Genomic DNA, 27384 nt, shown 5'->3' on the forward strand with positions numbered 1-27384 from the left:
TTGAGCGCATGATCGTCGGCAAGAAGCCGGTGGGTTCACCCGAGGGATGGGATGGGTTCTAGGTGACCTATGGGGGATGTTCTAGGTGACCTATGGGGGATGCTCAAGGTGACCCTATGGGAGAAGTCCTAGGTGACCTATGGGGGACGCTCAAGGTGACCAATGGGGGATGTTCTAGGTGATCCAATGGGGGATATTGTAGGTGACACTATGGGGGGATGCTCTAGGTGACCCCAGGGATGGGACAGGCCAATGTCAAGGGTGCCATCAACACCAAGGGGTGGGCCTGGAGGGTGGGTGGGTGTGTCCCACTGAGGTCCCGCCCCAGTGCTGAGCCCACCCCTGTCCCCAGGTGCTGTCCCTGCCCCACCGGCGCCTGGTGTGCTGCTGCCAGCTCTACGAGGTCCCCGACCCCAACCGGCCCCAGCGCCTGGGGCTGCACCAGCGCGAGGTCTTCCTCTTCAACGACCTGCTGGTGGTGAGCTGGATGCCCTGGGTGCCCTGCACAGCAGGGGTGTCCCTGGGGTGGGGGTTACCCTGGGGAGTCAAGGGGTCTCCCAGATGCTTGGGTCCTCGGTGACCTGGTGGCCCCGGCAGGTGACGAAGATCTTCCAGAAGAAGAAGATCCTGGTGACCTACAGCTTCCGCCAGAGCTTCCCCCTCGTTGAGATGCACATGCAGCTCTTCCAGAACGCCTGTGAGCCCCACGGCACCCCACGGCATGCCCCCCTGCCCCACAGCACCTCCGCGGGACACTCCCCTCTCCCTACATCCCACGGGGTCCACCACCAGATGACCCTTTGCCCCATGGCGTCCACCACGGAGTGTCCCCCATTGGAGATCCCATGGCATTCACCATGGGATGGTTTATGGTGTCCCCCATAGGATCACAGAACGGTTTGGGTTGGAAGGGACCTTAAAGATGACCTAGTCCCAACCCCCTGCCATGGGCAGGGGCACCTTCCACTAGACCAGGTTGCTCAAAGCCTCGTCCAACCTGATCTTGAACACTTCTAGGCATGGGGCATCCATGACTTCTCCGGGCAACCTGTTCCGGTGCCTCGCCACGCTCATAATGAAGAATTTCTTCTTTATATCTAACCTAAATCTACCCTTCTTCAGTTTAAAGTCATCACCCCGTGTCCTATCACTACGCGCCCTCGTTAAAAAGTCCCTCTCCAGCTTTCTTGCAGGCCCCCTTCGGGTAGTGGAAGGTCTCTCCGGTGCCTTCTCTTCTCCAGGCTGAACAACGCCAACTCTCTCAACCCATCTTCATAGTGTTCCAGCCCTCTGACCATCTTCATGGCCTTCTTCTAGACTCGCTCCAACAGGTCCATGTCCTTCATATGGTGGGGGCCCCAGAGCCGGACGCAGGACTCCGGGTGGGGTCTCACCAGAGCGGAGTAGAGGGGGAGAACCCCCTCCCTCGACCTGCTGGTCACCCTTTCGATGCGGCCCAGGATACGGTTGGCTTTCTGGGCGGCGAGCGCACGTTGCCGGGTCACGTTGAGCTTCTCATCGACCAACACCCCCTCAAGTCCTTCTCCTCAAGGCTTCTCTCAACCCATTCTCCACCCAGCCTGTATTTGGGCTTGGGATTGCCTCGACCCCCATGCAGGAGCTTGCCGTTGGCCTTGTTGAACTTCATGAGGTTCGCACGGGCCCGCCTTTCAAGCTTGTCAAGGTCCCTCTAGATGGCATCCCTTCCCTCCAGCGTGCCGACCGCGCCACGCAGCTCGGTGTCGTCGGCCAACTCGCAGCCGATCCGCGTCGCCAACAAAACGCTGGTCCCAATACCGACCCCTGAGGAACGCCCTTCGTCACCGGTCTCCGCTCGGACGTCGAGCCGTTGACCGCAACTCTTTGGGTGCGACCATCCAGCCAATTCTTTATCCACCAACCGGTCCGTCCATCAAATTTTTTCCGATGTAGAGACACGGTCGTCACGCGGGATGGTGTCACGTGCTTTGCACGAGTCCAGGTAGACGCCGCGGTCTCTCTTCCCTCACCCACCAACGCCGTAACCGCGTCGTAGGAGGCCACCAACTTTGTCAGGCACGATTTGCCCTTAGTGAAGCCGCGTTGGCCGTCACCAATCGCCTCCTGATTTTCCACGTGCCTTAGCATAGTTTCCAGGAGGATCTGCTCCATCATCTTGCCGGGCACGGAGGTTCTCCGGGTCTTTTTGTTCCTCCTTTTTAAAAATGGAGGTTAAGTTTCCCCTTTTCAGTAGGAACTTCACCGGACTGCATATTCTCAGATAGCGGCTTCGCAACGTCACCCACCAATTCCCTCAGGACCCGCGGACGCATCTCAGCAGGTCCCATGGACCTTCAGGTGCCTTAGATGGTCTCGATCATGACCTACAGCGGGCGGTTCTTCGTTATCCCACTCCCTGCCTTTGCCTTCCGCGACTTGAGCGGTGTGGGTTGAGCACTTGCCGGTGAAGACTGAGGCAAAAAAAGTCACCGAGAACCTCAACCTTCTCCACATTCTGAGTAACCAGGTCTCCTGTTTCCTTCCAGAGAAGGCCCATGTTTTCCATACTCTTCCTTTTATCACCGACGTAGCTATAGAAGCTTTCCTTGTTGCCCTCGATGTCCTTGGCCAAATTTCATTCTCTCAGGGCTTTGGCTTTCCTAACCTGATCCCTGGCTGCTCGGACAATTCCTCTGTGTTCCTTCCAGGCTACCCATCCTTCCTTCCACCCTCTGTAGGCTTCCTTTTGGTGCTTGAGGTTGGCCAGGAGCTCCTCGTTCATCCACGCAAGCCTCCCGGAGTTTTTTCTTGACTTCCTCTTTGTTGGGATGCATCGCTCCTGAGCTTGGAGAACATCCTGGAATATTAACCAGCTTTCTTGGGCCCCTCTTCCCTCCGGGGCTTTATCCCGTGGTCCTCTACCCTGAAGGGACCAAAGTCTGCTCTCCTGAAGTCCAGGGTAGCGAGCTTGCGGTGCGCCCTAAGGGTCTAGAGCTCCCCCTTTTCATGGCCACCGTGGCCATGAGTTTCACGTTCCCCACCAGCCCTTCCTTGTTGGTGAGAAGGTCCAGCCTAGCACCTCTCGCGTTGGTTCCTGTATTGCTTGGAGAAGGAAGTTGTCATCAACGCACTCCAGGAGCCTCCAGGGTGTCCCACGGTGTCCTCCATGGGGCGCTCCCCTGCCCCATGGTGTCCTCCATTGGATGGTCAATGGTGTCCCCCATAGGAGCCTCCAAGGTGTCCCCCATAGGAGGTCCCACGGTGTCCCCCATAGAATGTCCCATGGTGTCTTCCATGGGATGCTCCCCTGCCCCATGGTGCCTCCATTGGATGGTCCATGGTGTTGTCCATTGGATGTCCCATGGTGTCCCCTATAGTTCATCCCATGGTGTCCCCCATAGGATATTTTATGCTGTCCCCTATAGAATGTCCCATGGTGTCCCCTATAGGATGTCCCATGGTGTCCCCCATAGGACGTCCCATGGTGTCCCCTATAGAATGTCCATGGTGTCCCCCATAGGACGTCCCATGGTGTCCCCTATAGAATGTCCATGGTGTCCCCCATAGGATGTCCCATGGTGTCCCCTATAGGATGTCCCATGGTGTCCCCCATAGGACGTCCCATGGTGTCCCCTATAGAATGTCCATGGTGTCCCCTATAGGATGTCCCATGGTGTCCCCCATAGGACGTCCCATGGTGTCCCCTATAGAATGTCCATGGTGTCCCCTATAGGATGTCCCATGGTGTCCCCCATAGGATGACCCATGGTGTCCCCTATAGAATGTCCCATGGTGTCCCCTATAGGATGTCCCATGGTGTCCCCCATGGGATGCTCCCCTGCCCCACAGCACCGCCTGTGGGATCCCCCCTCCCCTGGCCCCCAGGTCGCCCAGAACCCTGTGACCTCTGACCTCGTGACCTCTGACCCCACCGCCCCCCCACCCCCAGATTACCAGTTTGGGATCAAGCTTCTGTCGGCGGCGCCGGGCGGGGAGAGGAAGGTCCTGATTGTCTTCAACGCCCCGAGCCCGCAGGACCGGCTGCGCTTCGCCAGCGACCTCCGCGAGTCCGTGGCCGAGGTGCAGGAGATGGAGAAGTACCGCGTGGAGGGTGAGCGGGGCACGGGAGCACTGGGAGGGGCGCTGGGGGGGGGGGGGGGGGGCGCTGGGGGCACTGGGAGGGGCGCTGGGGGCACGGGGAGGGGGGCTGGGAGCGCTGGGAGGGGGGCTGGGAGCACTGGGAGGGGGGCTGAGAGCACTGGGAGGGGCGTTGGGAGCACTGGGAGGGGCGCTGGGGGCACGGGGAGGGGGGCTGGGAGCGCTGGGAGGGGGGGCTGGGGGCACTGGGAGGGGGGCTGGGAGCACTGGGAGGGGCGCTGGGGGCACTGGGAGGGGGCTGGGGGCACCGGGAGGGGGGCTGGAGGCACTGGGAGGGGGGCTGGAGGCACTGGGAGGCATGCTGGGGGCACTGGGAGGGGGGCTGGGAGCACTGGGAGGGGGACTGGGAGCACTGGGAGGGGCTGGGTGTGCTTTGTGGGGACCAGGGGTATGGGGATGGGTGCTGAGAGCAGTGGGATGGGCACTGGGGGCACTGGGATGGGCACTGGGAGTACTGGGATGGGCACTGGAGGCACTGGGAGGGGGGCTGGGAGCACTGGGAGGGGGGCTGGGAGCACGGGGAGGCGTGCTGGGAGCACGGGGAGGCGTGCTGGGGGCACTGGGATGGGGGCTGGGAGCACTGGGAGGGGGCCTGGAGGCACTGGGAGGCGTGCTGGGGGCACTGGGAGGGGCACTGGGGGTACTGGGAGGGGTGCTGGTGGCACTGGGATGGGCACTGGGAGTGCTGGGAGGGGCACTGGGATCACTGGGAGGGGCGCTGGAGGCACTGGGAGGGGCGCTGGAGGCACTGGGAGGGGGCGCTGGAGGCACTGGGAGGCGTGCTGGGACCATGGGGAGGGGTGCTGGGAGCACTGGGAGAGGTGCTTGGTTTGCTATGTGGGGACCAGGGGTATGGGGATGGATGCTGGGAGCAGTGGGATGGGCACTGGGATGGGCACTGGGAGCACTGGGAGCATGGACGTTGAACTGGGAGAGGGGCATCGGGGGCAGTTGGTTGGAAAATGGGGACAACTGGGAGCACTGGGAGCGCTTGGATGGGCACTGGGATGTTCTCTTGGGTGAATTGGATGGGATGGCACTGGAGATGCTGGAATGGGCACTGGGAGCACTGGGAGCTCTTCGATTTGCCCTGGGGCAGTCCTTGGGGTCGCTTGGATGGGGACTGGGGGCACCGGAGCAGGTACTGTAGGCACTGGGAGCACTGGGATGGGACGTGGGGTCACTGGGGGGCACTGGGACGGTGTGGGGGGCACTGGGATGTGGCCCAGGGCACTGAGGCTGCCACTGGGGACACTGGGATGGTCGGCGGGGGGGCGCTGGGAGCACTGGAATGGCCAGTGGGATGGTCAGTGGGGGCATTTCGATGGGGACTGGGGGGTCACTGGGCGGGGGAGCACTGGGATGACTGGGGCTGCCGCCTCCCCTCCCTGCAGCGGAGCTCGAGAAGCAGAAGGGGGTGTCGGGGACGCGGGGTGGGGGGACCCCCCGCGAGGCCCTCAATGGCCTCAGCCGCAGCAGCCTGGAGGAGGCGTTCGGGGCCGGCGAGGGGCTCAAGCGCAGCGCCCTCAGCAGCTCCCTGCGGGACCTCTCTGATGGCGGTGAGCCGGGGGGGCCGCCCGCCGAGGGGCGTCGGGGTCCCCCGGGGGGGTGTCGGGGTTCCCCGGGGGGTTTTGGGGTCCTTTCTGGAAGGGTATTTGGGGTGCCTTGGGGGTCACTGAGGTTTCTGGGGGTAGTTGGGGACCCTTGGGGGCGGGTTCTGGGTCCCCCTGGGGGGAACAGCAGGGTTTGAGGGCCCCCCCCCACCCCAACACCCCCCAGACTCTGTGTCCCCCCCCAGGCAAGCGGGGCCGGCGCAACAGCGTGGGGTCCCTCGACAGCACCATCGAGGTGAGTGGGGGGCCCAGGCCCCGCCCCTTACAGCCCCGCCCCTTAGAGCCCCACCCCATATAGCCCCCACCCCTTAAAGCCCCGCCCATTCATACCCCACCCCCAGGTTCCTGGTGCCCCCATTGCTCTTGGGAAAGGGGGCGAGGCTTGTTTGAGGGGCGGGGCTTGGGCATGCAGGGGAGGGGCTTGTCCACCAGGGGCGTGGTTGTGAAGGAGGGGCGGGGCTTGTGCAAGGAAGGGGCGGGGCATTTCCTAAGATGGCCCTTATATGGCAATGGGGAGGGGCTGGTGTAAGGAGGTGGAGCCCTTGCAGGGAAGGGGCGGGGCTTGCTTGCAGGAGCTGGGGCCCATCCACCAATGGGGGGAAGCTAGAGCTGGGAGGCGGGGCTTGTTCACTAATGTCCCGTGATATGGTGCAGGGGTGGGGCTTGTCCCTTGGTGCATGGTGTTATCCACCAATGGGGAGGGGACACTGAGTCCTAGGGGTGGGGCTTGCCCAGTACAGGGGTGGGGTCTGGCTCTAGAGGGCGGGGCCTGACGGTGGAGGGGGTGGGGCTCATCATAGAGGGCAGGGCCTGATGAGGGAGGGGGCGGGGCTAGCTCTAGAGGGCGGGGCTTGACCAGGGAGGGGGCGGGGCTGCGTCTATAGGTACCCAGATGCTGGGCTTTATCCTCCAATGGGAGGAGGGCTGGATTGAGGGGGCGTGGCCTGCCGCCAGGCTGACCCCGCCTCCTCCCGCAGGGCTCCATCATCAGCAGCCCCCGGCCGCAGGTGCGGGGTCCGCCGGGGGGGCCGGGGGGAGCCCCCGAGGGCTACAAGGCCCCCCCCCGCCCCGTCTCCAACTCCTCCTCCTTCCTGGGGTCCCTCTTCGGCAGCCGACGGGGCAAAGGACCCCCCGGTCCCCCACCCGGGGTGGGGGGCCCCGCTTCGGCCTCAGCCTCACCCTCCCCCCGCGCCCCCCGCCCCCCCCCGAGGGTCCCTCCAAGCTGCAGGCGTTGCACGCCCAGTATTGCCATGGGGCCGGGGGGGGGCGGCAGCAGCGGTGGGGGGGGGACCCGGCCCCCCGCCACCACCCCCGTACCCCCAACAACCTCCCCCTCCCCGCTCGCCCCGCGCCCCCTCCGCCGCTGCCCGCCATCGCCGCCGGAGCCCCCCCACGCTTCCACGGGGGCCCCCAACCCCCCCTTGTCGGCGCCCCCCCAGCAGCACGGCCCTCCCGGCGGGGGGTTCCCCCCACCGCACCCCCATTACACCCTACACCGGCCCGGCAAGAGGGGGGGGGCTCCCCCCGGACCCCCCCGCCCAACCCCTCTCCCCCTTACCCCTCTACAGCCCTGCACCCCCACACCACGGGCTGCCCCATGCTTACCCCCCGGGCCCCCCCCCGCACCACCACCCCCCGCCGCCCCCCGCCCCCGCCCCCGCCAAACACTTCGTTTTTTGGGGGGGGCGGCGGCGTGGCCCAACTGGGGGGGCCCTAAGGGGGGGCGGCGGCGGGGCGGCCCCTCCGCCCCATCACCACCATCATCATCATCATCACCACCACCCGCCCCCCCATTCCCCAATCCCTCCCCACCCCTCTTACCCTCCACTGCCCCCTCCCCCTCGCCCCACACCCCCCTCAGCCCCCCACTCCCCCGCCGGCCCCACCTCGCCCCGGCCCAAGCCAGCCAGGGCCCCCCCAAACCCAAGGGGGGGGAACGCATCAGCACTGTCGTCTGAAACGCCCCCCCCACCCGCCCCGGCAGAGGACGGACACAACTCGTGGCAGCGATGGACAGCGCCGGCATGCTGGATGCGGTCGTTATTTTTGTAAAACACCCCCCCACCCCCCCAATTTTCCAACGCCCCCCCCCCCAAAAAAACACCAACCCTGCACGTGGCTCGTGTTTGGCTGCTCGCGCCTCGCCCCCCCCCCGCGGGGGTGGGGGCACCCGGACACCTGGGTCCGTCCCCCCCCCCCCCCACCGCCATTCCGGGGGTCGCGTCGAGGATGGGCCCCCCCCCACCCCCCGGCTCAGGCTGAATGTCACATGGCACTTTAACCCCCACCCCCCCCACCACCACCCCCCCTCCTCCCCAAACCCCCCCACCCCTCCCCCGGACGCCTGGGTCCCCTCCCTGGGGGACACCCGGCGGCCGCAGACCCAGGGATGCGCGCGGAGGGGACCCAGGCGTCCGGGCCCCCCCCCGAGGAGGACCCAGGCGTCCGGGCCCGCATGGCGCCCGCGCCGGGCCCTGTATATAAGAGACTGTATATTTGATGCTTCATAAACGGACCGGCCGGCCCTTGGCGTGTGACCTGCCTGCGCCCCTCTTTTTCATTTTTTTGGGGGGGGGGGGGGTGGGGGGGGGGGGGCGAGGCAGGCGAGGGCTACTATAGGGCAGGGGAGGCTTTAAGGGCCATAAGGGAGATGGGGGTCTGTACGGCGTGGGGCCACAGCAGGACTTAGAGGGGCTCTGGGGCTATAGGGGCCTGTCAGGGTATAGGGGGCTGATAGAGGATGTCGGGATATAGGGCCTCTGAAAGAGTCAGGAGGCTATAGGGCCCCAGGGTTATAGGGGCCTGGGGCCTATGGGGTCCTTGTAATGGGTCCTGGGGCTATAGGGCCCCTTGGCATATTACAGTCAGAGGACTATAGGGATGCTTAGGCTATAGGGAGCTGGGAGATCTAGGGGCCTAGGCGGCTATAGGGCCCCATATATAGAGAGTTTGGGTGCTAAGGGGGTCAGGGGCTATAGGGCCCATATATAGAGCGTTTGGGTGCTAAGGGGGTCGGGGGCTATAGGGCCCATATATAGAGCGTTTGGGTGCTAAGGGGGTCTGGGGGCTATAGGGGCCATAATGGGGACTCTGGGGTCTATAGGGGCCGTAATAGGGGCCCTGTGGCTATAGGTGCCTGGGAGCGATAGAGGCCTGGGGGCTACAGGGGCCATAACTAGGGAACTTGGGGGCTACGGAGGGCCTGGGGCTATATGGGCTGGGGGGTATAGGGGCCATAATGGGGACCCTGGGGTCTATAGGGGCCGCAAGAGGGGCCCTGTGGCTATAGGTGCCTGGGAGCTATAGGGGCCCTGATGGACACCCTGTGGCTATAGGGGCTTGGAGCTATAGGAACCTGGGAGGTTACATGTTCGTTATTCCTTCTATAGGGACCCTGGGGGTGTAGGGGCGAGGAGGGGGGCGGGGGTCGGAGCTCTTCGAAATCCCGCCCATTTGGGGCGGTGCTCGCAGTGGCACCGCCCCCTCCCCGCCCCTCCACCCCGCGGGCGGCTGTGCGGCGCATGCGCGCTGCGCCCCTTTAAACGTGCACAAGAAGCTCCGGCTCCTCCGCTGACCCAACCGCGGAGGCGCAGTCGGCGGCGAGGATCCCTCCGCCGCGGGGAGGGGGGCGGAGCCTGAGGACTATTTTCCTATCGCTCCTCCGGCCACACCGTCTCCCACCGGCCAAGCCGCCATGGCGGGCGTGTCGGAGGAGTTCCCCCCTTCACCCATCTGCGAGCCCTCGCAGCCGGTTGTGGCGATGTCGCCGCGCTCAGCGCTCTCCTTCTTCCGCGGCGGAAGGAGACCGTTCCGTGAGAGGAGACGTAGCACCGCCCGGAGGACGGCGTGCGCGCTCGCGTCTGCGCAGTGTGTGCGGGCGCGCGGGCGGGGGGGGGGGGGGGGAGCGAGAGGAGGAGGGAATCCAAGATGGCGGCGGCGGCCCGGCTGGGGGGACCGGGCCAGGCCTCGGGCTTGAGGCGGGCGGATTGCGGGGCCGGTGGGGGCCGTTTACCGCGGCTAGGCGTCGGTGGGGCCGGGGTGAACCGGTGGAACAGGTCGGCGGAGGCACCCGGGCGCTCTCGTCCCCCCCCTTTCCCCGGGGCTTGGGGGGGGGGGGCGGCCCGGGGCCTGTGAGGGGGCGGCCCGGGGGCTTGTGAGGGGGCGTTGGGGGCCTCCATGGCCCCCTGAGGGGGTCCCCCGCGGGGAAGCGAGGGAACCCCCCCCCCTCGGTGGAGAGGATGGAAGAGGGGGAGCAGCAACGCGGAGGGGGCGGTTGGGCCGAGTGGGTGCCCGCCCCGGGTGGGTCCCCGCCTTGGGGCACCCCACCACCGCCCGAGGGGGAGATGAGGAGGCCAGGCGGGGTCGGGGTGGGGATTGGGGAGCTATGGAGCCCACCGGAGACGCGGTTCCCTCCCGGTCGGGTTACGGCCCCCATTAAAGCCGCGGGGGAGGAGAGGGTCGCGGCGACCCCCGCGTCCCCCCAAAACCGTTGGAGAGCCGCGGGGGTAAAGGCGGGGGAACCGGTAAAGGACCTGGTGGGCGACCCCCGGGTGAGGAGCGAAGTCCCCGTAAGACGCCCGAGGAACGGGGGGCCCGAAGTGGGATCGCCCAGGCCCTGAGGACAAGGTCCGGAGACCCTTTGGGGGTCCCCGAAGCGGGGGAGAAGCCCCTCGGGGTCCCCCCACCGGTGGGGAGCAGCGGGGCGAGTGGGGGACGCCTTGGTTATCGGTGGCCGGTGAACTGGAGCCCCCCGAGGACTTTTTACCCCCTCCCGAATGCCCCGTCTTCGAGCCCAGCTGGGCCGAATTCAGCGACCCCTGGGTTACATCGCCAAGATCCGCCCCATCGCCGAGAAAGCGGCATCTGCAAGATCCGACCCCCTGCTGTGAGTATGGGGGGGGCTTCGGCCCCGGGGAGGGGACTGCTGGGGGGGGGGGGGGGGGGGGCCTGCAGCTGGAGGTCCAGCCTCTCGGCGTGGGGGTTTGCTATGGGGTAGGGGGGGTTAGTTGCCCCCCTGTGGGCGTGACGTCCGATTTAAGGGGGTTAGTTGCCTCCCCCCCCTCGGTGGGGGTAATGTCCCATTTCGGGGGGGAATTCCCCCCCACCGGGGGGTATCTTCCCATTTAGGGAAATTAATTGCTCCCTCTGGCTCGCGGTATCTTTTTATTCAGGGGTGTGAGTGCCCTCCCCATGGGGGTATCTTACCAGTTAGGAGTGTAAGTGCCCTCCTCATGGGGCTATATTCCCGCTTAGGCCGCTTAATAGCCCCACTGGCTGGGGGTATTTTCTCATTTAGGGGGGTAAATTCCCCCTGGGGGGGTACTTTCCATTTAGGGGGGTTAGTTGCCTCTCTGGGGGTCTAATGTCATCGTCCCCACCCCCAGTTATATACCCCACGCGCCTGCTGCCTCCTGGGTGTAAAATGCCCACTCAGGGAGGGAAAATACCCCCCAAAGCTGCTTTGTGGTGGTGTGGGGGGGTGTAAATACCCACCTGAGGGGGGGGGTAAAGAACTCGGGGCGAGTGTCTAAGTACACCCCCCCCCCCCTTTTGGGGTAGATACCTGAGCTATGGGGGTTTGCACCTACTTGGCTGGGGGGGGAGTAAATACACCCACAGTGGGTCTGAGGGTTATGCTTAGGCCGGGGGGGGGGTAAATACCACCCCCCCGGGCCTCGGGGGTGCCCGTGGGCCTGGGGGGTCCCCGTTGGGCCTGGATTTTGGGGTCCAATCCCTGGTGTGGGGGCAGGGGCCCCCTGTTTCCCCCTCCCGCCCCCGGCAAGGCCTCTTGCCCACCCGCCTTGTGCTGGTTGGGGGGGAACTGACCCTAAAGAATTTGGGGTAGCCCCCCCCATCCCCCCCTTTGAGAATGGGGAGTGGGGATCCTTGGGGAGGGGGTGTGTGCGTGCGTGTGTGTCCCCCCCCCCCACGCCAGCCCTCACAACAACAACAGTGACACGGGCCAATATGGCTGCCACCGCCGAGCCTTTGTCTGGCGAGCGGCGGGGGGGAGCCCAGCCGGAGCCAGGGGGGTCCCCAGGTCAGGCAGCGCCCCTTGAGAGGGGGTCCCCTGGAAAGGGGGGGGGGCAAGTAGGGGGCTGAAACCCCCCAATCCCCGCCAACCTCGCTTCTGCTTGCCGCCCCTCCTTCACAGCTTGTTTCCTGTTTTGAGGGGGGGCTTGGCCGCGTCGTGTCCCCGCTGAAGGAGGTCCCTTTGTCCGCTTTCCCGGTTTGGGGGGCCCCTGACTCCCTTTTTTGGGGGTGGGACAGGCTGATCCGGTCCCCCCAGCTTGGCGGGGTGGAGAAGGGCTTCCGGGGAGGGCCGGGCCCGGCCGCGCTGGCGTCACTGGTTCCCTGCGTGGGCCCCCCCTGCCCGTCCCACCCCAAATATGGGGTGCATGCTGTGGGGCCATCCCCCATGATATGGGGGGGTATGCCTCCGGGGTACCCTCCCGCCTCAGTTTGGGGTGCACATGGCCATATTCTCCCCTTCCTTCCCCTGTGGAGGCCTTGGGGCTGCTCTGCCTGTGTAGGAGTGGGGGGGCCATCACTGCTAACTGCACCCCCATCCTGTCTCCCCAGGACTGGCAGCCCCCCTTCGCCGTGGAGGTGGACAACTTCAGGTTTACACCCCGCATCCAGCGGCTCAACGAGCTGGAGGTAAGGGGAGGAGGGGGGGCCCCCTTTTCCCCTCCTTCCCCAGCTTGATTTTGGGGTGCACAGAGGAGTTACAGACACCCACCCCGCCCCCGCAGGCGCAGACCCGGGTGAAGCTAAACTACCTGGACCAGATCGCCAAGTTTTGGGAAATCCAGGGTTCCTCGCTCAAGATCCCCAACGTTGAGCGACGCATCCTCGACCTCTACAGCCTCAGCAAGGTCAGGGGGAGGGGGGCACCGGTGGGGGTGGGGGTGCAACGGGTTTGGGGGTGCTTCATGTGTGTCCCTTTTCTGAAGGTGGTGATGGAGGAAGGGGGATACGAGGCCATTTGCAAGGACCGGCGGTGGGCTCGGGTGGCCCAACGCCTCGCTTACCCCTCGGGCAAAAACATCGGCTCGCTCCTGCGCGCCCACTACGAGCGCATCATCTACCCCTATGAGATGTACCAATCAGGAGCCAACCTGGTGGTGAGAAAACGGGGTGATTTAGGAGAAAAAGGGGGTGTAACGGGGTGCCCCACCACCACGCTGAGGGTCTCTTCCCTTCAGCAGTGCAACACGCGGCCCTTTGAGAGCGAGGAGAAGGACCGGGAGTACAAACCCCACAGCATCCCGCTGCGCCAGTCCGTCCAGCCTTCCAAGTTCAACAGCTACGGCCGTCGGGCTAAACGCCTGCAGCAGGAGGTGAGCGCCCCCAAAATAACAGCCCTACACCCCACCCCACCATTTTTAGGGATCCCCACCCCCCGCTGTGACTCTGCCATCCCGCAGCCGGAGCCGACAGAGGAAGACATCGAGAAAAACCCGGAGCTGAAAAAGCTGCAGATCTACGGGGCCGGCCCCAAAATGCTGGGGTTGGGACTGGTGGCCAAAGACAAGACCTTGCGTAAGAAAGGTATGGGGGGGGAACCCCCCCCCGTGGTGATTTGAGGGGTACGGGGGGGAAGCTGTGACCCCCTCCCCCAATTCTTCACCCCGCAGATAAAGATGGTCCCGAGTGTCCCCCCACGGTGGTGGTGAAGGAGGAACCGGTGGTATCCGAAGCCAAGGTGGAGCCGACGTCTCCCCGCGCTTACCTGGAGGGGAAGGAGGAGCTGCGGCACAGCCCGGAGCCCTGCACCAAAATGACCATGCGCCTGCGCCGCAGCCACAGCAACAGCCAATTCGTAAGTACCCCGTGCTGTGGGGCAGGGTGATGCGCGACGCCGTGGGGCAGAGACCCCCCCGCCTCAGCCTCTTCTTCCTCGCTCCAGGTTGATTCCTACATCTGCCGGATCTGCTCGCGGGGGGATGAGGACGACAAGCTGCTCCTCTGCGACGGCTGCGACGACAACTACCACATCTTCTGCCTCCTCCCGCCCCTGCCCGAAATCCCCAAGGGCATTTGGCGCTGCCCCAAATGCGTCATGGCGGTGAGGACGGCCGGGGGGGAACGACATGGGGACCCCCCAACACCCGCGTCATGCCCTGAACGCCCCTGTCTTGCGTCATGTCCCGGCTGTGGAGCTGGGGACCCCACCCTGTCTTGCGTCTTGTCTAGGGGGTTAGAGACCCCCAAGTAATGGCCCATCCTCTCTGAGGGGCTTGGGACCCCCGAATTGCATCCAGTCCTGTCTGTGGGGCTGGGGACCCTTGTCTGTGGGGTTAGAGACCCCTGTGTTGTGTCTGTGGGGCTGGGGGACCCCCGTCTGTGAGGTTAGGGACCCCTGTGTCATGTCTGTGGGGCTGGGGACCCCTGACTCGATGTTTTATCCCATCTGTGGGGCTGGGGACCCCCATCCTGACCCCCCTCATCCCTCTCCCCCAGGAATGCAAGCGACCGCCCGAGGCTTTCGGCTTTGAGCAGGCGACGCGGGAATACACCTTGCAGAGCTTCGGGGAGATGGCCGACTCCTTCAAAGCCGACTATTTCAACATGCCCGTCCATGTGAGTACCCCCAGGACCCCTCAGGGACCCCCATGAGCCCCCCCACCAACCCCCTAATGTCCCCCCCCACCTTTCCCTATAGATGGTCCCCACGGAGCTGGTGGAGAAGGAATTTTGGCGGCTGGTGAACAGCATCGAGGAGGACGTAACGGTGGAGTACGGCGCCGATATCCACTCCAAGGAGTTCGGCAGCGGTTTCCCCATCAGCGACGGCAAAAGGAAGCTCTCACCGGAGGAGGAGGTGTGGGAGACCCCCGTCCCCACCCCCGTAGGGGTGTCGCCGTCACCCGTGGCGGGGTGACGCTGTCCTTCCGTCCCCCGTAGGAGTATGCCGGCAGCGGTTGGAACCTGAACGTGATGCCGGTGTTGAAGCAGTCGGTGCTGTGCCACATCAACGCCGACATTTCGGGGATGAAGGTGCCCTGGCTCTACGTGGGGATGGTCTTCTCTGCCTTCTGCTGGCACATCGAGGACCACTGGAGCTACTCCATCAACTACCTCCACTGGTGGGGGGCTCAGGGCGGGGTGTTTGGGTGGTGACGGGTGGTCCTGGGACATGGCAAGGGGTGGGAGGAGGGTTTTTGGGGTGCCCATGAGTATGTCCCCCACCCCAGGGTGAGCCCAAGATGGGTTATGGGGTGGGAGAAGGGTTTTTGGGGTACCCATGAGCATGTCCCCCACCCCAGGGTGAGCCCAAGATGGCTTATGAGGTGGGAGAAGGGTTTTGGGGTGCTGTGAGCCCCTACGGGCAAGCCCAAGATGGGTTATGGGGTGAGAGGAGGGTTTTTGGGGTGCCCATGAGCATGTCCCCCACCCCAGGGTGAGCCCAGGATGGGTTATGGGGTGAGAGGAAGTTTTTAGGGTGCCATGACCCCCTAGGGGTGACCCCAAGGTGTGGGGTCAGCCCTTCCCCCTGTTCCCGCTACGGGTGAGCCTAAGCCCTGGTATGGGGTGGAAGGTTTTTGGGGTGCCCCATCCCTATTCCCTCCAGGGGGAGCCCAAGCCCTGGTATGGGGTGGGAGGAGGGTTTTTGGGGTGCTCCTCCCCCAGGGGTGAGCCCAAGCCCTGGTATGGGGTGGGAGGAAGGTTTTTGGGGTGCTCTTTCCCCAGGGGTAAGCCCAAGCCCTGGTTTGGGGTGGGAGGAAGTTTTGGGGTGACCCTAAGCCATAGTACAGGGTGGGAGGAGAGGTTTTGGGGTTCCCCTGACCCCCGTACCCCCCAGGGGCGAGCCCAAGACGTGGTACGGGGTTCCCTCCTTCGCGGCGGAGCACCTGGAAGAGGTGATGAAGAAGCTGACGCCGGAGCTTTTCGAGAGCCAGCCCGACCTTCTCCACCAACTCGTCACCCTCATGAACCCCAACACCCTCATGGCCCACGGTGTCCCCGTGAGTATCGGGGTTCCCCTCGGCGCCCCCCAAAACTCTTTACCCCTCTCCCACCCTGAATTTAGTCCCCCTTTTAGGTTGTACGGACCAACCAGTGCGCCGGCGAGTTCGTCATCACCTTCCCCCGGGCGTACCACAGCGGGTTCAACCAGGGTTACAACTTCGCCGAAGCCGTCAACTTCTGCACTGCCGACTGGGTGAGCCCCCCGCACCCCCAAAAACCTGGGGGTGAACCCCAAAATGTGGGGAGAGAACCCCAAATTTGAGCTGGCTCTCCCTCACGGCGGGGAGGATGCTCCAAGCGTTGAGCTGGGATTCTGGGGGTCCGCCGCCACGCTTCAAGCTGGGGGATGCCCGGCTGTGTTTGGGGATGTGTTTTGGGGTACTGAGGGGGTCTCCTGAAGTTTGGGGGTCCGCCCTAACGCCTGGCGTTGCCTGTAGCTGCCTGCCGGCAGGCAGTGCATCGAGCACTACCGCCGTCTGCGACGTTACTGCGTCTTCTCCCACGAGGAACTCATCTGTAAGATGGCGGCTTGCCCCGAAAAGCTGGACCTCAACTTGGCGGCCGCCGTTCACAAAGAGATGTTCGTGCTGGTGCAGGAGGAGCGTAAACTCCGCAAAGCGCTGTTGGAAAAGGTGGGGAAACACCGGGGGAACCCCTAAATTTGGGGGAAGGAGGGTGGGGGGTGTGTCACGGTGGGGCTGATTGTGTTTTACGGCTGTCGTGTCCTGTCCCACCCCCACCCCCTCCCAGGGTATTACGGAGGCGGAGCGGGAGGCTTTCGAGCTGTTGCCGGACGACGAGCGGCAGTGCGATAAATGCAAGACGACGTGTTTCCTCTCGGCGCTGGCTTGTTACGACTGTCCCCAGTGCCTCGTCTGCCTCTACCACATGGACGATCTGTGCAAGTGCCCCCGCAGCAAGCAGTACCTCAGGTGGGGGGGGGGGGGATCCCCTGCGATTTGGGGGGGGACACATAAGCACAGTCTTGGGGTGCTGTGGGGCTTGGTGGGCCTGTGGGTAGGGTTTGGAGGAGCTGAGGCCCTTGGTGTGCCCCTGGGAGGGATGTGGCAATGGTTTGAAGGTGCTGTGGTTAGGGTTTTGGGGTGCTGCAGGTCTTGATGATCCCTGAGGGGAATGTGGGTAGGGTTTGGGGGTGCAGTGGGTAGGGTTTGGGGGTGCTGTAGGCTTCGGTGTGCCCCTGGGAGGGGTGTGGGTAGGGTTTGGGGGTGCTGTAGGCTTCGGTGTGCCCCTGGGAGGGGTGTGGGTAGGGTTTGGGGGTGCAGTGGGTAGGGTTTGGGGGTGCTGTAGGCTTCGGTGTGCCCCTGGGAGGGGTGTGGGTAGGGTTTGGGGGTGCAGTGGGTAGGGTTTGGGGGTGCTGTAGGCTTCGGTGTGCCCCTGGGAGGGATGTGGGTAGGGTTTGGGGGTGTAGTGGGCAGGGTTTGGGGGTGCTGTAGGCTTCGGTGTGCCCCTGGGAGGGATGTGGGTAGGGTTTGGGGGTGCAGTGGGCAGGGTTTGGGGGTGCTGTAGGCGTCGGTGTGCCCCTGGGCGGGGATGTGGTTAGGATTTGGGTGTCTGATTGCCCCCTCATGCCAATAGGGGGGAAACTTGGGGTACCCCAGCAGCCCTGCCATGCCCTGTGAGGGGAACGTGGGTACGGTTTGGGGGTCCTGTTTGCCTCTGCCATACCCCGGGGGTGGGCTGTGGGCACAACCAGGGGTTCCCAACAACACCCCAAGCCCTGTGGGAGGGCGGTGGACCCCCCCAAACCCCCGTTTCCCCCCTCCAGGTACCGCTACACGCTGGACGAGCTGCCGGCCATGCTGCACAAGCTGAAGGTGCGAGCAGAGTCCTTCGACACCTGGGCCAACAAGGTCCGCATCGCGCTGGAGGTCGAGGACGGCCGCAAGCGAAGTGAGTTGTGGGGCCGGGGTGGGTGTTTGGGGAGCTCTGGGAGGTTTTGGGGTGCAGCCCTGAAACCCCCCCCCTCCCCGCCTGTGCCGGGCTAGCGCTGGAGGAGCTGCGGGCGCTGGAGTCGGAGGCACGGGAGCGCAAGTTCCCCGAGAACGAGCTGCTGCATCGGCTCAAGGGCTGCCTGGGTCAAGCCGAGCGTTGCGTCTCCGAGGCTCTGGGGCTCATCAGCTCCCAGGAGACCGGGTGAGTGTCCCCCACGGTGTCCCCCACCTTCCCTCCGTGCCCCTGGCAGCTCCATGTCACCATCCAGTCTCCTCTTTTCTGTGTCCCTGTCCTGTCCCCCGTGAACCCAAGCTACCCTTATGAACCCCACCCTGTCCCCATGTCCCTGTTGTGTCCCCTGTGGACCCCAGGCACCCCCATGTCCCCCATTCTTTTCCCCACAAACCCAAACCACCCCTAGGACCCCATCGTGTCCCCCACATCCCTGTCCTGTCCCCCATTCTCTACCCTAGGGACCCCAGGCCGCTCCTGTGTCCCTGTCCCATCCCCCATGGACCCCAGCCACCTCTGTGTCTCTGTCCCTTCTCCTATGGGCCCCATCCTGTCCCCCACAGACCCCAGCCACCCCAGTGTCCCCATCCTGTCCCCCACAGACCCTAGCCACCCCGGTGTCCCCCATTCTTTCCCCAGTGAACCCGAGCCACCCCTAGGGACCCCAGGCCACTCCTATGTCCCTGTCCTGTTCCCTGCATCCCTGTCCCGTCTCCTGCAGCCCCCAGCCGCTCCTGTGTCCATGTCCCATTCCCTGTGGACCCTGTCCTGTCCCTCTCGTGGACCCCAGCCACCCCTGCGTCCCCATCCCTGCCCTCCCCTGTCTTCACCAGGTCCCAGCCACCCCCGTGCCCCCCACCCCATCCCCGTGGTCACCCCAGGAATGACGTACCCCCGCACGATTGCAGGGTACCAGCAGCCTCGCTGACGGTGGAGGAGCTCCGCACCTTCCTGGAGCAGATGAACCAGCTGCCCTGTGTCATGCACCAGATCGGGGAGGTCCAGGTGAGCCGGGGGGACCCCTCTGAATCCCCCCACATCCTTTGGGGGTGGGGGACACGGTGTCATTGACACTGTGTCCCCACACCCCAGGGGTTGCTGGAGCGCGTGGAGGCTTTCCAAGCGGAGGCACGGGCGGCGCTGGAGTCGGACCCCCCGGGGCCAGGGGCTCTGCGGGGGTTGCTGGAGCGAGGAGCCCGGCTGGGTGTGGAGGTGCCGGAGAGCCGGCGGTTGGAACGGCAGCTGGCCCAGGCCGCTTGGTTGGAGGAGGTGACGGCCACCCTGCGATCTCCTCGCGCCCGCGTCCCCCTCCCAGTCATGCGGGGTCTCATCCAGGCCGGCCGAACCGTCGCCCCCAGCCCGGCCGTCGACGTGGCCATGGCCGAGCTGCAGGAGCTGCTCACCATCGCTCAGCGTTGGGAGGAGAAGGCTCAGATGTGCCTGGAGGCCAGGTCAGGATGCGACCCTGTGGAAGGGGGAAAGGGGCTGGGGGCCAAATCCCCTGGTATCCCTGGGGGTGGTTAAAGGGGCCAGGGTCAGACTCATGGCCGCAGGGAGTGGGATAAAGGGGCTGGGGACTGCCCGCTGTATTTCTAGGTGGGGATAAAGGGGCCGGGGGCTGTCCCCCCCTGTCTTTAGGTGGGGGATAAAGGGGGCAGGGGCTGCCCCACCGTCTCTAGGGAGGGGTAAAGGGGCCGGGGGCTGCCCCCCATGTCCCCAGGGAAGGGAATACAGGGTTGGTGTTTGGCTGCCTCTGTTCCTGGGGGATGCCAGGCTGTGGCCAGACTCTTGCAGGGGGCCAGACCTGGGTTTACAGGGGTCTCTGGGCTCTTGGGGCGGGGGAGGGGGACACACGTAGAGTGGCCGGACGCCTGGGTTCTCACCCCCTCCCCGCAGGCAGAAGCACCCCCCGGCCACGCTGGCTGCCATCATTAAAGAAGCAGAGAACATCCCGGCCCTCCTGCCCAACATCCAGGCGCTGAAAGAAGCCCTGGCCAAGGCTCGCGCCTGGATTGCCGACGTGGAGGAGATCCAGGTGGGCTCCAGGGACCCCCGTTCTGCCCTGGGGGGGGCTCTTAAACCCCACCATTTCACTTCTGTGTGTCCCCCCCCTCAGAACGGCGACCACTACCCCTGCCTGGATGACCTGGAGGGTCTGGTGGCAGTGGGTCGGGATTTACCGGTGCGGTTGGAGGAGCTGCGGCAGCTGGAGGTACAGGTCGGCACGGCTCATTCCTGGCGGGATAAAGCTTCCCGTACCTTCCTGAAGAAAAATTCCTGCTACACCTTGTTGGAGGTGGGTGACAAAGGGGTGACGGGGGTCTAGGGGGGTCCAGGGGACTGCGCTTGACCCCCTTTACGTCGCTGTAGGTGCTGTGTCCTTGCGCCGACGCCGGTTCCGACAGCAGCAAGCGGTTGAAGTGGCGGCAGGAGCCGGGGCTTTACAAACTGGACGCCGAGAGCTTGGGGTTGTCGGCGCAGGATCTCCGCGACCCCGGCGCCGTGGTAAGCAGGGGTTTTGGGGTTGGGGGGCTGCCGGCGGGGCACCCCTCATCCCCCACCCCCAACGCTCACATCCCTCTTGTTTTCTTCCCCCCCCCCCACCCCAGATTGTGGCGTTTAAAGAAGGGGAGCAGAAAGAAAAAGAGGGGATGCTCCGGCTACGCCACGCCAACGCCCAAAAAGCCGCACCGCCGCTCCCGGGTCCCGGACCACCTTCATGCGTCTGCGGGCAACCGGCGAGCTCCGGCATGCTGCAGTGCCAGCTTTGCCGGGACTGGTTTCACTGTGCTTGCGTAGCTTGGCCCCGCTTGGGTTCTCAAAAACCATCTCCGGCTTGGTGGGAGTGGGACGCCAAATTTCTTTGCCCTCTTTGCCAACGATCGCGGCGTCCTCGGTTGGAAACCATCTTGGCGCTGTTGGTGGCTCTGCAGAAGTTGCCGGTGCGGTTGCCGGAGGGCGAAGCTTTGCAGTGTTTGACCGAACGAGCCATCACTTGGCAGGATCGCGCCCGTCAGCTCCTCGCTTCTCCCGAGGTAGCCGGGCCTTTGGAGCGGTTGGCGGCTCTGCGGCATCGCCTGCACGGGGACGGAGCCGGCGCGTTGCGGGAGGCCAGCCGCAACGAGCAGACTAAGGTGGGGGGGGGGGGGCTGGAGGGAAGGTATTGGGGTTGTGGGGTGGGTGTTGGGGGGGCTGGAGGGAAGGAATTGGGGCTGGAGGAGGTGTGGGGTGGGTATTGGGGGGGGGCTGGAGGGAAGGTATTGGGGCTGGAGGAGGTGTGGGGTGGGTGTTGGGGGGGCTGGAGGGAAGGTATTGGGGCTGGAGGAGGTGTGGGGTGGGTGTTGGGGCTGGAGGGAAGGTATTGGGGCTGGAGGAGGTGTGGGGTGGGTATTGGGGGGGCTGGAGGGAAGGTATTGGCGTTGTGGGGTGGGTGTTGGGGCTAGAGGAGGTGGAGGGTGGGTATTTGGGGGTGTGGGGCAGTTTTGGGGCTGGGGGAGCCCCCCCATAATGCCGTCCGTGCCCCCCCGCCAGGTGTCGGTGGAGAACGGCGATGCCCCCAGCCCAGAGAAGAACGGCCCCCTGCCCTCGGGTGAGTGGGGTCTTGGGGGACTTTGAGGTGGGACCCTAGGGGTTGGGGGGGATCCACTGGATCCCACGTGGGCCCTGTAGGTCCCCATGCGAGTCCAAGGAAGGCTGTGGGGCTCCAGGGGTCCCCTGGAAGCATGAGAGAAGCAGAGGGACCCCTGGATCCCATGCGGGCACAGGGGAGGCTGAGAGATCCAGTGGATCCCTTGTGAGTACGGGGGGTGCCATGGCACTCCCTGGATCTATAGGGTTCGCGTAGGATCCCATGCGAGTACAGGGACAACGTGGGGTTCCGGGGATCTCGTATGAGTGCAGGGGGCAGTGCGAGACACTAGCGATCCCGTGCAAGCCCTGTAGATCCAGTGTGATCACGGGGAGTCGCTATGGGGATCGACTGGATCCCGTGCGGGGCCTATGGATTCCATCTGAGCGCAGGCGACGCTGCAGGAGTCTAGGGGAGCCTGTGTGAGCCCTGCTAATCCCCTGTGATGCTGGGACCCAGTGGATCCTATGTTGAGCCTAATGGATCCCGTGTGAACACAGGGATGCTGTGGGGTTCTAGGGGTCCTGCGCGAGCCCTGTGGATCACCTGGGAGTGCAGGGGCTGTTGTAGGACCTTATGGATCTATAGGACTCACAAGAAGATCCCTGTGAGTACAGGGGTGATGTGCAGGGATCCCGTGTGAGCCCTGTGGATCCTTTGGGAGCACAGGGGCCACCGTGGGATCTGGTGGATCCGTTGTGAGCACGGTGGGGGGGGGCCCTGTGGGACTCGAGGGATCCTATGGAAGCCCCGTGGATCCCCCGTGATGCCGGGGGACCAAGTGGATCCCATGTGAGCCACATGGATCCTATGTGAGCTTAGGGGACACCGTGGGATCCAGTGGCTCCCCTGTCAGTGTAGGGGGCACCGTGGGCCTCCAGAGATCCCACATAACACTGGGATCCAGTGGATCCTGTATGAGGGCACTGTTGGACTCTAGAGATCCCATGTGAGCCCGGTGGATCCCATGTGAGTACAGGGGCTGTTGGGGGGACACGAGGGATCCTGTGTGAGTACAGGGGCCATTGTGGGACTCCGGGGATCCCATGTGAGTGTAGAGGATGCTGTGGGGCTCTAGGGCTCCCACATATAAACCCCAGGGATCCTCTGTGAACACAGGGGACACTGTGGGACTCTGGGGATCCCATGTGAACCCCACAGATCCCTCGTGAGCACGGGGGTGGGGGCAGTGTGGGATCCAGCAGCGCCCTTGGCAATATAAGGGGCGCTGTGGGGGACTCCAGGGATCCCACGTGAGCCCTGTGGATCCCACAGGAGTACAGGGGTCACTGTGGGCTCCCTGTGGATCCCCTGTGAGCCCCTGTGGATCCCTTGTGAGCCCTCAGACAACATGGGGCTCCAGGGATCCGCCCCCACCCCACCGTGGATCCCAGATGGTGCTGGGACCCAGTGGATCCCACGTCGGCAGGCCCAGGGCTCCCTGTGGATCCCGTGGGAGTGTAGTGGGCGGGTTCCGCGTGGATCCTGTTAGGAACCCCATGGATCCCATACGTGCCCAGGGAGGGGGTCCCGGTGTCATGGTGTCCTCATGACGCGGTGTCCCTGCGGGTGACGTGGTGTCCCCGCAGCATGGTGGTGACATGGTGCCCTGTTGATGCGGTGTCCCCGCGGGTCACGCGGTGGCTCCACAGGCGACGTGGTGTCTCCGTGGCGTGGCGGTGACACGGTGTCCCCGTGGGTGACACGGTGCCCTGTTGATGCGGTGTCCCCGCGGCGCGTCGGTGACGCGGTGTCCCCGCGGGTGACGCCGTGCAGTGGTGACGTGGCGTCCCCGCAGCGCGTCGGTGACGCGGCGTCCCCGCGGGTCCCCCCACAACCCCCTCCTTGGAGAAATCGACGCGTTACGGCCTAGACAAGCGGTCTGTGCGGTGGTGGTGGTTGTGGGGGGAATCGGCGACCTGTCACGAGTGGGGTTCCCCCGCGACCGATATCGGGCCCAACGTCATTCAACACCTCTTTAAGTGCTGCGGCCAAGAAGGCCAACAGGGTGCTGGGCTGCATCAACAGGGGCATCGCCAGCAGAGAGAAAGAAGTCATCATCCCGCTCTACTCAGCGCTGGCCAGGCCACACCGGGAGCTCTGTGTCCGGTTCTGGTCCCCGCTGTACAAACTGGGTGGGACAGGCTGGAAGGGGCCCAGAGAGGGGCCACCAGGATGATCAGAGGACTGGGAAGCTGCCGTACGAGGATGGGCTGGGAGAGCTGGGTTTGTTCAGCCTTGAGAAAAGGAGGCTCAGAGGGGATCTCATCCCCGTGTACCAGCACTTAGGGGGTAGCTACAAAGAAGGTGGAGACTCCCTTTTTACACGGAGTCGCATGGAGAGGACAAGGGGGATGGCCACAGGTTGCTCTTGGGGAGATTCCAATTGGACACCAGAGGGAAATTTTTCACACTGAGGACAGTCACCGTTGGAATAATCTCCCCAGGGAAGGGGTTGACTCGGCCACGTTGGACACCGTCAAGAGTCGTCTGGGCAGGGTGCTGGGCCGTCTTGTCTAGGCTGGGCTCTTCCCAGAAAGGTTGGGCTAGATGATCCCTGAGGTCCCTTCCCACCTGGGATTTGGTGACACGGTGTCCCCGTGGCGTGCTGGTGACGCAGTGTCCCCACTGAGCGACACAGTGCCCTGTTGTTGCAGTGTCCCCGCAGCGTGGCGGTGAGGCAGTGTCCTGGTAACGCGGTGTCCCCGCAGCGTGGCGGTGACACGGTGTCCCCGCAGTGTGACGTGGTGCCCTGTTGATGCAGCGTCCCCACGAGTGACACAGTGTCCCCGTAGCGTGGCGGTGGGGCAGTGTCCTGGTGACACGGTGTCCCCGCGAGTGACGCGGTGCCCTGTTGATGTGGTGTCCCCATGAGTGACACAGTGTCCCCGCAGCGTGGCGGTGAGGCAGTGTCCTGGTGACACGGTGTCCCCACAGTGTGGCGGTGACATGGTGTCCAGGCAGGTGACACGGTGTTCCTGTGGTGTGGCAGTGACATAGCGTCCTGGTGACGCGGTGCTCTGTTGACGCGGTGTCCCTGCAGGTGACGCGGTGTGCCTGCAGCGTGGCGGTGATGGGGTGTCCCTGCGGGTGACACCGTGTCCCCACGGGTCACACGGGGCCCTGTTGATGCGGTGTCCCCATGGGTGATGTGGTGTCCCTGCGGTGTGGCGGTGACACGGTGTCCCCGCGGATGACGTGGTGCCCTGGTCATGCGGTGTTCCTGCGGGTGACACAGTACCCTGTTGACGCAGTGTCCCCGCGGGTGACGCGGTGTCCCCGCGGCGTGGCGGTGATGCGGTGTCCCCGCGGCGTGGCGGTGACGCGGTGTCCCCGCAGAGCTGGAGGCGCTGAGCGCGGCGCTGCCGCGGCTGCAGGGCCCGGTGCTGGAGCTGGCGGAGGGGGCGCGGCGGCGGCTGGAGGAGCTGATGATGGAGGGGGACCTGCTGGAGGTGACGCTGGACGAGGCCCAGAGCATCTGGCGGCTGCTGCAGGCCGCCCGCCCGCCCCCCCTCCCTCTCTTCCGCCTCCTTCTTGAGGTATGGGGCAACCCCTGAACCCCAAAAACACCCTCGACCACCCACGGGGACCCAGAACTGCCCCCCAAGCCCTCACCCGCGCCCCAAACCCTCCCCAGGACCCCAGAACTCCAAAACATCTCCAAGACCCTGAAACTTCTCCAGAGCACCCTGAGGATCACAGAACTCCCCCAAAATGTGTCCCTTGGACCCCAGAACTACTCTGGGGGCCCCAAAACTGTCCCAAACCACTGTTGAGGCCCTAGAAACCACTCCAAAACATCTTCAAGACCCTCAGAGCATCCTCAAAACAACCTTGGGCCCCCAGAAGTGCCGCAAAGCAGCCCCAGGACCCCAAAACTGCCCCAAGGCACCCTGGGGACCTAAAGTCCCCCCAAACCTCTCCCCAGGACCCCAAAAGTTCTCCAGAAAATCCTCAGGATCCCAAAACACCCTGGAGACCCCAGAACCACCCCAAATCCTACCCTGAACCCCCACAACACCCCAAAGCCTCCCCAAGATCCCAGAAATATTCCAAAGGATCCCCAGGATCCCCAAACCTGTCCAAAGCACCCCAGGACCTCAAAAGTGCCCTGAACCATCCCCCGGGATCCCAGGGCACCCCACCCCCCAGTCTTGAAGTCTCTTATTGACACCCCCCCCTGCCCCGACCATTCCTAAACAGCCCTGGGGACCCCAAAACCATCCCCACACTGCCCCCCTTGCCCCGTTCTACCTCTTCCTCAAGGCAAGGGCCCCCCCCATCACCCTGGGGGACCCAAAACCTCACTGGGACCCCAAAATCACCTCAGGGACCCCCAAAACCATCCCCACGCTGCTCCCCTTGCCCTATTTCACCTCCTCTTCAAGGTAGGGTCCTCTCACATCACCCCGGGGACCCCAAAACCTCACTGGGGACCCCAAAAATGACCTCAGGGACCCCAAAACCGTCCCTGCAGTGTTCCCCTTACCCTCTTCCTCAAGCTGGGGTCCAGAAAATCACCTCAAACCTCCCTGGGGACCCCGAACTCCCCCTTCCCTTGAGCTCCAGGGGACCCCCGAATTCTGGGGGTGGGGTGGGGTGTCACTGATGGGGCGCGTGTGTGTCCCTCCTGTCTCCCAGCTGGAGCAGGCGGAGCGGCGGGGGGCTCGCGCCCGCGGCCGGGACCCCGAAAGACGTCGGAAACGCCGGGCGGAACGGGGTGACCTCCCCCCCCTGGCCAAGGAGGAGCTGGAGCCAAAGAGGAGTCGGGGTCCCGAGGGGGGGACCCCCCGGGACAGCCCCCCGCCCGGCCCCCATACCCCCGGGGTGAGTGGGAGACACCCGAAATGTTTTGGGGTTGGGGGGGTTATAGGGACCCATCTCCCTGGGGGGTTGTGGAGTGAAGGGGTGGAGGTATGGGGTAGGGGTCTTGGGGGGGGGGGGGGATTTTGGGGTGAGGGGGGGTCCTGGGTGGTCTTCTGTGGAGGTGGGTTATGGGGTGAGGAGGGTCCTGGGGGGGTGTTTATAGGGGGGGGATTTTGGGGTGAGGGGGTCCCAGGAGGGGGGAGGGGTTACAGGTTATGGGGGGGTCCTGGGAAAAGCAGGAGGGCGTTTTGGGGGTCCTGGGGGGGGAGTGTCCTGGGAGGACTGGGGGGGATTATGGGGTAAGGGGGGCCCAGGAGGAGCAAAGTGGGAATTATGGGGTACAGCGTGGGGGGGGAGACAACCCCATGTCCTGGGAGCGAGGAGTGATGGGGTGAGGGGTTCTGGGGTATGGAACAGGAGGACTCCCTGTGGGTTTTTGGGGTGCACCCTATGACACCCCTCTGTCGCCCCCCTCCCCAGGACTCGTGACGTGGAGCCCCCAGCTCGGATGGACGTGACTGCCGGCAGCGGGGAGGGACTGGAGGGGGGCCCGGCATGGCCCCCCAACTGCCCCGGGGCCCTCCTACCCCCTCCGGACTTGGGGGGGACGACCCTCTCCCCCTCCTCCCCCCCCTCTCCCCCCCCCCCCCCCCCCGCGATGTAATTATTTGAGTTGATTTCTTTTGTATCGTTAAGCCCCGGGGGAGGGGGGGGGGCCACACACATAGGTGGGGTCCGGGGGTGCCCCCCCTGCCCCCTAAATTTGGGGAGGGGGGCCAACCAGCACAGCAGGGCCAGCCCCCCCCTCCCCGCACCGGGTTTTTTATAGGATTGGGGGGCGGGGCGGGGGGGGGGGGAGAGACACGGACACGACGGGGGATGGGGGGGGTGGATTTGGGGCCCCCCTGCCTCCCCCCGCCGACACTAACTGTCTCGGGCTCTTTGTAGCGGGGTGGGGACGGGGGGGGCCTTATTTTATTGTATTATGATTTTTTTTATTATTATTAAACTTTGGAGGCTAAAAGGTATTTGGGCGATTGGCGGGGGGGGGGGGGGCGGAAACGGGGGCGTGACATTGTACTGCGCATGCGCTGGGGACGGGTGCTGAGCGTTGAGGGGCGCTTCCCTATTGGCCGCGGTCTCCGCCAATGGGCGAGCGGAGGTGGGGCGAGGTCCCGGGCAGGTGGAGGCGGTGGCGCG

General features: G+C 64.8%; 2 protein-coding genes across 2 annotated transcripts; both read left to right on the plus strand.

The window, feature by feature from the left end:
- Positions 1-5: 5 nt before the first annotated feature.
- On the plus strand, positions 6-7566 carry LOC142051348 (IQ motif and SEC7 domain-containing protein 2-like; the record flags this gene model as incomplete). The annotated part of the gene is given in 8 exon segments (XM_075080487.1): positions 6-29; positions 353-478; positions 598-697; positions 3929-4090; positions 5532-5696; positions 5936-5985; positions 6728-6950; positions 6953-7566. Coding segments are annotated over 8 exon segments (1365 nt in total), but the record flags the coding sequence as incomplete, so codon positions are not given.
- Positions 7567-9647: 2081 nt separating this feature from the next.
- LOC142051349 (lysine-specific demethylase 5C-like) lies at positions 9648-27212 on the plus strand. Its single transcript, XM_075080488.1, is given in 31 exon segments — positions 9648-10087; positions 10090-10348; positions 10351-10566; positions 10569-10604; positions 10607-10635; positions 12333-12410; positions 12506-12628; positions 12707-12877; positions 12959-13093; positions 13181-13304; positions 13391-13575; positions 13663-13821; positions 14217-14336; positions 14419-14577; positions 14661-14842; positions 15559-15721; positions 15799-15918; positions 16163-16357; positions 16476-16657; positions 17512-17636; positions 17732-17879; positions 18599-18695; positions 18783-19141; positions 19587-19725; positions 19807-19986; positions 20061-20195; positions 20300-20824; positions 21222-21279; positions 24658-24857; positions 25960-26145; positions 26665-27212. Coding segments are annotated over 31 exon segments (4896 nt in total). The 5' UTR covers positions 9648-9988; the 3' UTR covers positions 26674-27212.
- The last annotated feature ends 172 nt before the right edge of the window (positions 27213-27384 follow it).

Source organism: Phalacrocorax aristotelis, unplaced genomic scaffold, assembly GCF_949628215.1.
Source record: "Phalacrocorax aristotelis unplaced genomic scaffold, bGulAri2.1 scaffold_221, whole genome shotgun sequence".
NCBI classification, from domain to species: domain Eukaryota; kingdom Metazoa; phylum Chordata; class Aves; order Suliformes; family Phalacrocoracidae; genus Phalacrocorax; species Phalacrocorax aristotelis.